Source organism: Olea europaea, chromosome 18, assembly GCF_002742605.1.
Source record: "Olea europaea var. sylvestris chromosome 18, O_europaea_v1, whole genome shotgun sequence".
Classification (NCBI taxonomy): Eukaryota; Viridiplantae; Streptophyta; class Magnoliopsida; order Lamiales; family Oleaceae; genus Olea; species Olea europaea.
In genome coordinates this window covers 31,504,478-31,514,097 of record NC_036254.1, presented here as the reverse complement: position 1 = coordinate 31,514,097, position 9,620 = coordinate 31,504,478, and the positions used below count along the sequence as shown (strand labels likewise).

The following is a 9,620-nucleotide window of genomic DNA, read 5'->3' as shown; positions in this document are numbered from 1 at the left end:
AAAATTTTGTTTTTTCGTGGTAAAGGTAGAAACTCTGGTAAGCCCCCAAAGTTCACCTTTTATAGGAAAGACAAATCCAATCTCCACCTTTGAATTCAAATACGATCAATCTAAACCGTCCGTTGTATTCTCGATCCCAGCCGTTGAAATGAAACGCCAGATTTGATCTACGCCCAAGATGTCGCTGTGGCTTTCACGCTAAATTGAAACGCGTCGCCTCGGTTACCAACAGCCGTCAATAATAATTACTGGCCGCGGCAGCCTTCTAGGGGAATGGGCGTGGTACCCAACTGTCACCTTGGAAACACGCAACAGTTGTCAAATCATTGGACTTCTGGGTCGCCTCGGATGATCTCTACCCCCAACTTTACAAAGCTTAGCCGCAACCGATGCGAAGGCCCCAGTCGCTAATCACCTCGGGCGTTGCGTTCCCACCATTGCTTTACAAAGTTCTAGCCATCTCCCCACGCGTCGACCCTCTTTTCCGCCAACGCTTCGGCGAGAAACGAGTCCCCCAACTTAACAAAGCCTGGACGCACCCGATGCAAGCGCCCCATTTGCTATCGCCTCGGTCGCTGCGCCCCTCCCACGCTTTGCAAAGCTTGAGCCGTCTCCCTCTTCCTGACAACGCTTCGACGAAGACGAGTCCCTAAAATTTCTATAACGCTTTAACGTACCCGACGCGAGCGTATCATCATGCCGCGATCTTCCCATGCTCTACAAAGTTTCAGCTACCCCCATGCCGCGATCCGGTCAGGAAAACAAATCCACGTATAATATAAATATTCATTCTCAGATTTGGGGGACCACTGTTACGCCTCATTTTACGAGCCTCGGAACCACTCCGACCTCCCGAAGCCTCTCCGAAGTGATACACCAATTCCTGTCACTGATCTGCCGAAGTGTCCCGTCTCCGACCCCGTTAGAAGATTCGCTGCCAATTTAAGATTTGCTCTGCATATAAGGTTTAAATTGATGTGACGTCCCCCATAAAGCTATTTGATGTGACTTATCAACTTTATGTCAATTCAACTCGGGGGAAACAAACTGTCCGCCCACTCTACAAGCGCGGCTGATTGACGCCTATGAGCAGACGCTTCATACCGTCAGATGTATACACGTGTTCCACATCCCACGGTTCATACCACCTATAAATACCCAAAGATTGGCCAGAGGCAAAGGTAAGAAACTCTCAATAGATAGCACTCCATAACAAGTTTATATATTCTCCTCCCCCTTTATTGACTGATTGATTGTGTAGTCCCTGGACACTGTTCCGACCACCCAAACCTGACTTGACCGTCGGAGTATATACGGCCGCCACCACCGTTGGTTCCGGCCGTGTGCGCCTGACAGTTTGTTCATTTCGTAGGGAGGAATACGTGGAGTAGCTACAAGTTGGCCACCTGGAAGAGCCATTTTTAGAGGTCAACAATTATTATTATTTATACTGAACTCAAATGAGCTAAATATTTTTATTTTTCGTCCTTTGGTTATTCTTATCCAATTTTGTCATTGTTCTCTTGTTTTCATCTTATTTGTACACAAAAGTAGATTATGAAATGCCCTGCTCTAGATTCCCAACTTAGTCGCGTAACCGGAGATGGAGGGAACATGGTTCTCATCTCGACTCTTATATTTTGCAACATTGGAATATTGGGCTCTCACTGTGACTTGTATTGCAAAGTTTTGAACTACTAATCAACAAGTATACAAGAAAACCGACAAAAATATGAAAACCTTGTACATGTCAATGACTCATCATCTATCTAGGACCTGAAAGGCGAACTGCCGAAAGATAAGCATCACTATTACAGTCCGACGGTCCCGATGAAGTGCCCTCCTCACTATTTGATTTGAACAAATTCGAGAACATTCGAGAACCAAGTTGAGACGCAGTTGGTGGTGGGAGGACAGGATAGACCCCCTCAAGCATTTGCACTACTTTTGCCATTGGCGGCCTGAGGTACATATCATCCTGTATACACCACAAAGCGACTTTGATTGCTGTGGCAAACCTCTCGTCCTCTACATCCATCTTCAGTTTAGTGTCAATGATGTCCTTCAATTTTCCTTCTCCCATCATCTTGAAAGCAAAGGATGGAAAATGGGATTTCTCTGAACTTTCTGCAGGATCATAGTTTCTTCTGCCACTGATCAATTCAAGCAACACCATTCCATAGCTATAAACATCGCTCTTCTCTGATATGGCGTAATTTGTGATCCACTCCGGGGCAAGGTACCCCCTGGTGCCCCTTAATGTCGTGAAAACACGGCTCTGCTCTCTAGTCATAAGCTTAGCCAGGCCAAAGTCTGAAACTTTGGCCATGAAGTGTTCATCAAGAAGAACGTTTTCAGGTTTGATATCACAGTGAACTATCTTTACATCACAGTCCTCGTGGAGGTAAGCCAGGCCTTTAGCCGTACCCACTGCAATACTGTATCTTGTATCCCAATCCAACATCAACTCTGCTTTGTTTTTCCTGAAAAGCCATTTATCTAATGATCCGTTTGCCATGTACTCGTATACAAGAAGCCGGTGGCTTCCTTCAGCACAGAAGCCTTTGAGCCTCACCAGATGGAGATGATGGATGGTGCCTATGATACTAACTTCAGCCCTAAATTCTTTCTTACCCTGACCAATACCTTCCAACTTTTTCACAGCCACTCGAGTCCCATCAGGGAGAGTCCCCTGATAAACTGAACCAAACCCTCCCTGCCCTAGTTTCACAGTGAAGTTACTTGTTGCAATCTCAAGATCTTTATATCTGAAACGGACTGGCATCCCAGATAAACCTTCCAAGAAATTGTCCTCTTCCGAGCTCTCTTTTTGGTATGTGGGCACTTTCTTGTTCTTCTTGCGGTAATAAAATCCAGCTAAAAGCAAACTCAGCATAACAAATACTATCAAAATTACAATGATAATGACTAGTGGAAAGCGCTTCTTGTCACTGCCTCTCCTGTTTCCTCCATTAATGGAGATTTTGATGTAAGAAGCATAGCCAGCGCTGTTGAGGGATCCTTGCATGCTTCCTATCTGATCAAACAGGAAACAATTCCCCAAATCGCTGTCAAAGAACATAGCGCCACAAGAGCAATTTCTAAGGCAAGAATCCTTGCAGCCTTGTAAATCGGTTTTTGAGAATGGTTGGACAAACCCAAGTGCAAAGTAGCTGAGGCCATCACCTGGACTTACAAGCTCCACAGAATCCTGTGAATTATTGCATGCAGGGAGAGCTCCAAATTTGCAAGAGGGAAGTGCTGATGGACACTGGCACTTGTTGCCAGTATAACAAACATAATAGGGATCACAAGCTGCCGGTCTGCTGCACTGATCCTCAGGTATTCTTATTGAGGAGGGATTAGTAGAACCTCCTTGAAGCTTGACGAAAGTAATGAAACCATCAGATCCCAAAACAGCAACCAAAGTTGCATTTGCAATATTATCGTCAACAATAAATTGCCAGAGCAAGACCTTATTTCCATCATAAAATCTCCAAGAATTAGCATTAAGAGTTGCTGAAGTGACATTATTGCCATCTTTATTGATGGTTCTTCGTGCATCCCTTCCCGCAGCCCAGTATGGCTGTGGACGTTTGAAGCTCGTGGAGAGAATCATATCCCCAGACTTAATCTCAAGGGAATAGCTTAAGTTATTGGATCCAGGATCACTTACAAGTTTCATCCCTTCACTAAATTCCTGGTTTGGAAGTAGAGTATCTGTGGGATGGTCAAAACACTGCCAAACTACACTTCCATCATTCCCATGCAAAACCAGATTTCCCGAGTCAAGCAATTCCATTGCAGAAACATCTTTGTTAGAGGTACCCGTGGACCAAATTGTGGATCCACCGCGTTGTAAATAAGCGTTCCCATTATCATCAAACACGAAACTATCTGAATTTCCGACTGGGGAGCCTCTATTAGCAGACCACACTATAGTTGAACTGTCCTTGTGAACGACGACAAGGAGAAACAAAGTGACATCTTGGGTAGTGGAGAATCCAAAAGAAAAATTTGAATTGTTGGATACTAGAAACAACCCATCATTGTCGATCCAAAACATTTGAGATCCCTGAAAACCTGGCTTCAATTTGCCTTTATTTTGAACACTAGCCATACAGGTCTCCAGTGAAAAAAGAATAAGCAAGCACATAATTGCGATACACAAGAACACCCACTTTCCCATCAACAAGTATAATACCAGAGCCAAAAATATGACAATTTGAGTAGAGAAAACCAAGAAAAATATGCTCTGTAATCAAGCAAGAAACCCTTTCTAAAATTCCAAGATTAAGCCTCTGTTTGGTATTGATTTAAATCAGAAACTCAGAAATTGAAAGAAAGCTAGAAAGTGCCCAGTAAAAGATTACCCCATAATCCAAACTTGGAATTACAGGAAGAAGAACTGGCAAGTCGCTATCAAATTGGCAGAAAGAAGCTTTACAAAGAAAATTCAAATGCAAAAGCAATTAATTTAGCGCACAGATTCTGGGGTACCAGTTAACTGTGTTATAGCTATCAATTAGTGAAGTCTCAAGCTGGACTCAAAAGGAGACAAAATACAAGTGGGATTTGATGGTGGCAAAATACCCCCTTTTTTTTGCTTATGGAAAGATCTGATGTGGGCATTAATTGGTGTTGTTCAAAATCTGGTGGCCTACTAATATATTATACTATGTTATCCTTCTCGTCCAAGTTCCAACTTTATTTTGAAATACACAAGCGTATACGTACGTATATAATTGCCCGTTTATTAATCAATCTTCCTTCCAATTTGCATATACATGAGTAATATTCAAGGTGGAGTGGTAGATGGGAGCATCCGATGGAAATGAATGCTGGCATATTTGAAGAGGTTTTGTCACTGGAAAGAAACTCAAAAAGGGTCAAGGCATAGTGACAGTAATTCATACCCCAACTTGAAAAATATGGGTCCAATTTTTTATTTATTTTTATTATTTTGTGTTATTACATAGCAAAGTAACAAATATCCCCTTTATTTTCATTTCACAATCCTTCTAAGTTTATAATATCATAATATAATTTGGGTACTAAAACAGTTTTGTTAGTGGTACATCGAAATGTATCTAATGGTGTACACCCCACTCACATGGGCGAAGGATCCACTCGAATAAAATATCATTTCTTTCAAATGGGTCCAACACCCATGTGAGTGGGGTGTACAACATTCGGTACACCCCATTATGTACCACTAGACAAATTCTAAAAATTTTCATCATCCATTATGTTAGATGGAACTTCAAGGTAACAAAATTTTCCATTGATTATAAAAGGTATTACTTTTTATGAAGTTTACAATGGAATTTCAATATTGATTTTAAAGGTGAATGTCAGATTATGGGGCAATTGGCAAAGGGTCTCTTTTTATTGTCTTATTAAGTGGATTCCAATTCCAACGAATATATCGAATTGGATCTAAACTGACGGGTTGTGTGAGCTCATTCATGCAGCTATGCACTCTTCGAAAATGAATCTCTTTTCTAAAAGAACATGGATTTCGTATTTTAGTGGGTCTCCGAAATTCTTTCGATGGTGTATATTATAGCTATAATAACAACAAAATCGAGAAAAATAAACTTGAGAAATCTGATTGTTTTGATAATTCTACCTCAAATCAAGTAATATTAACTAAAGTAATTGGTGCAGACTGCAAATCGAGCAATAGTTTTTGCTCATGAACATGGTACGGAGTTTACTTTCAATCTCAATTAGTCGTGTTCTTAAATTCTAAAATGAGGTGGGCATATGCATGCATGATTGAATCCTTCTAGAACTTTACAACTAATCAAATAAACTAACAATAATTGAAATCTCGTATCTTGGGATGAGAAAAGAGAAGGTCGGTTGAATAATCAAAAATGAAAAAGAAGATCAACAAGTCAAAACAATATCGAAAGTCCAAATTTAAGAGCAAAAGCAGTTGTAAAGTGAGTTTTGAAAATCGAAAGTTCTAGAAAACGACTTTTGCTTAATCGACACTTATTGCAGAGTTGCGACTTTTCATTCATCAACAATAATTAAAATAAGCGTTAGGTAAAACCATACGCTTTGAGTTTAATTAATTGGAGAATAAGTTAGCCTGTACAGTAATAAAGTTGAAAGGGTTGAAATCTGTTTAGTCACTGAACTTAAGGGTGCGTCCTATTTTGGTCCTCGAACTTTATTAATTTATAAAAATCGTACAGAACTTTCAATTTATCACCCGTTAGTCACTGTGCTCAACCCCATTTTCGAAACCTTTGCACAATAATTTCACATTAAGCATAGGACACATAGACCATTAAATAAAGTCACGTTAATTTTCAGGTATCATGTCGACTACTCTCTCAATCTTATTATGCTTCACTAGTCACCAACGAAACACGTACTCCCCCATGAACATGAAACCAAAACTAAATTGAAAACCAGGAAAAGTAACTTAACAATGGTATCCATTGAAGATTGCTCTTATTTTTGTTTAATAGTTGGGAAATGAGCCTAATCACCTATTAAACAGGGGCAGAATCAGCACTCGACGAGCTATAGAACATCAAAAAGAAGGTCAAAATGTTAGAAATTCATGCATATAAATGGTCATTTTCCACCCACAAATTACTCGTTGATTAATTTAAGGAAGAGCAAAAATATCTTTTAGTATTATCTTATTTTAAAAAGACGTGATATTCAAAATTGGCTCAATGGTGCCTAATATGTATATATTTAATAATATACATTTTGTGATTTTAATAATTCGAGAGCATAGTCTTGCGTTTTTAGCTGAATGAGAAGAGGCTAACAATTAATTCCAGCAGTTCAAGTTCGAGTAGACGTAGTCTATTGATTGAGCTTCAATTATATAGGCTTTGTAGGGTCTCTTTAGTAGTAGCAGTATAAAATACTTGAATTAATTGAGATATAAACACTTTTATAAAATTAATCAAGAAATATATTCAAGACACGAAAGAAATTTAATTAATCAAGGTTTCTAATTTTAAATTTATTAACTTTTGCATAGGCGGATAGGAGGAGACTGAGCTGGAACGTTAATTATTGTGTTTAAATTTTAATTATTGGGTTGAAATTTTATAAAGAAAATCATCGTATTTGTGTGATTATATGATCAAATTAATTGAAAAATAATACTAAAATGTGATAAAACATCATGAATAATATATTGACAATCTATATTTATCAAGGTTAAATAATATTGGCATAAACATGGATATACAAAAGTTATTGTCATCATTGATCGAGTAGACTGTAGGCAATAAAGAAAAATGTAGAATTTTCCTTTTTGTTTGAAGGGTGTGATTGATTTAAAATTTATTTGTCTTTTCTATTTTTAAAATTTATTTCATCTAATTTCATATAATAATAATAATAATAATAAGTGAAAATCTGGAATTTGTAAAAAAAATTTAGTTGTTGGTTGATTTTATATTTATAATGTTGCTACTTGCTTAACCAATTACATTTTAATTTTATACTATTTTAAAGCCTTCGTTTATTGATTTATTTGGGCTACTACTTGTTGGAGAATACACCGATTTAAATGTGCATATTATATTTACAAAAGCATACCGTTTATTTGCGTAAAATCGAAACGTAATTTCGACTTACCGAAAAAGAATTTGAGAAACAAAACAATAATAGTTATCGAATCTGAATGCATGAATATGGATTCATCTTTTTTGATTCTTGAACGAAAGCAAGTTATTCTTTGGATCAAACCTTGCAGAACAAAATAATTAAGAAACTTAGAAAATGAAGGAAGAAATATGCAAGTGATGAATTTTTGGTCGAGACAAATGTTTAACACTGTTTTCTTAAGATGAATTTGTTCCGCATCGGTGCTAACGATTTTTTGGCAATCATCTCTCAAGATACAACGACCATCTCGAGCCATAGGAGCACTCCAAATGACTTCGACCAGCGAACTCGAACGAAATTCCTTCTCTACCAAGAAAATGCATAAAAATACTCTGGAATTAGAAATGAGAGAATTGTAAAAGGAGAATGAATACTCAATGCAATTAGTGTACCCAAAATCATGTCCATAGAGTTCTATTTATAGATGTAAAAAAGTTGCAAATAAAGTAGTGTGGGTCAAAACCTGCATCCTTTCGAAAAGTTACAACACTTAGCCAAAACCTGCATTCTTTCGAAAAGTTGCAATAATTCATTTCTTCCAACTTTAGTCCGCAATTTCTCATTCATCCGGAATTGATTTTGAGATTCCAAATATATTACAACGATCTACTCGACGAGTAGAATAAGTTGGTCTATTTACTTTCGTAATTTGACCATCTGATCAACTCCGAATATTTGGTCGAAGTTGATACGTAATCACACATTTTCATTTTTCACTTTCGCACACCTTTTTATTTTCTACTTTTACACACCTTTTCATTTTCCAATTTTTGGTTAATTATTTGAACCAATTCCTCCACGACTTAGATTCATGCTTCTCAGTTTTACTCTATTAGTAAATACTTCATTTGCCTCCACGTCGCTAATTATTTATTCATTTTCTAATTGCCATTGATAATAGTTTATATTAAAGAAATTGTTGAATTACCGTCGTCCGATGACTAATTTATAAATAAATTTTGCACTTGATTTTTTTAAATTTCAGTCCTCTCTAACAAAAATCCTAAATGCATCCCTAAACTTTCGTATAATATCCTTATAGTCCGTATAAAAGAATGGTCACATTATTATTATTATTATTATTACGAATACAATTACAATCTCTCACTGCTTTTTATTTGTTTGAACTTGGTTTTTTGGGTATGTAGATGGGTTTGGGTTGCTGCTACGGGCTACCGTATTATGAACGGTAACGTGCACGTGTAGAGTAATTTAATCAGACAAAATCATCAAACTTTGATATCAATATGAAGGTTGATAAGTGTATTTTACACATTTATTTAGACTTAAAAATATAGAAATTTAATAATTCTTTTGAAAACATATAATTTAATTTATTTATATTTCGTTTATTAGGTAAAACTCGGAAAATGGAAGTGTATTGAAATAAAGAAGCAAAAATTGGTGAAAATGAGCAAGATTCAAAGTTTGGGGACTAAAGTGTAAAAACTCAAAAGTAGTGTTAGAACCTCACGATGAAGATTCGAGAATGCTAAGGTCCAATTGAATGCAATTAGAAATAAAAAAAATGAGTAAAATATGACCAAAATATTTTTACAAATCAATTTTTAACAGCATAAGGATGTTCCAAATATTTAGCTCAACATTGATACCCATTTTTTTACCTAATAACATTCGAATTGGAAAAGAGTTGTTTATAGTCAAATTGTAGCTGTTTGAGCTATTTCTATAATCAATTTGAATCACCCCTAGCGGATATCGGGAGAGAAAGTTACGATAAAAATACTAAAGAATTTACCGTGCTGAATTTTTCCAAAGAACTAGCACCTCAATGTCTTCGCGGCGTTGCGATGCCACTATACGGTGCCTAGGCGCCCCCAATACGTCTAGAGCTCGAATTTTTGGCATGTTTATAGCTCATAAAAACTCCAAATTTCAGGAAAGGGGAAAGGAAGTATAAATACAAGAATGAAGGTTATTTTGAAAGGTTTCACACATTAAGAGAC

General features: G+C 37.2%; 1 protein-coding gene across 1 annotated transcript; it reads right to left on the bottom strand.

Moving 5' to 3' along the window:
- Nucleotides 1-1,670: 1,670 nt before the first annotated feature.
- On the bottom strand, nt 1,671-4,571 carry LOC111368179 (G-type lectin S-receptor-like serine/threonine-protein kinase SD2-5). Its single transcript, XM_022989422.1, has one exon. It carries the CDS (start codon nt 4,187-4,189, stop codon nt 1,766-1,768), a length of 2,424 nt encoding a protein of 807 aa, XP_022845190.1. The 5' UTR covers nt 4,190-4,571; the 3' UTR covers nt 1,671-1,765.
- Between the last annotated feature and the right edge of the window lie 5,049 nt (nt 4,572-9,620).

What these genes read in the sequence shown, in the direction of transcription:
- LOC111368179 (XM_022989422.1), bottom strand. Translation starts at nt 4,189, where the DNA reads ATGGGAAAGTGGGTGTTCTTGTGTATCGCAATTATGTGCTTGCTTATT.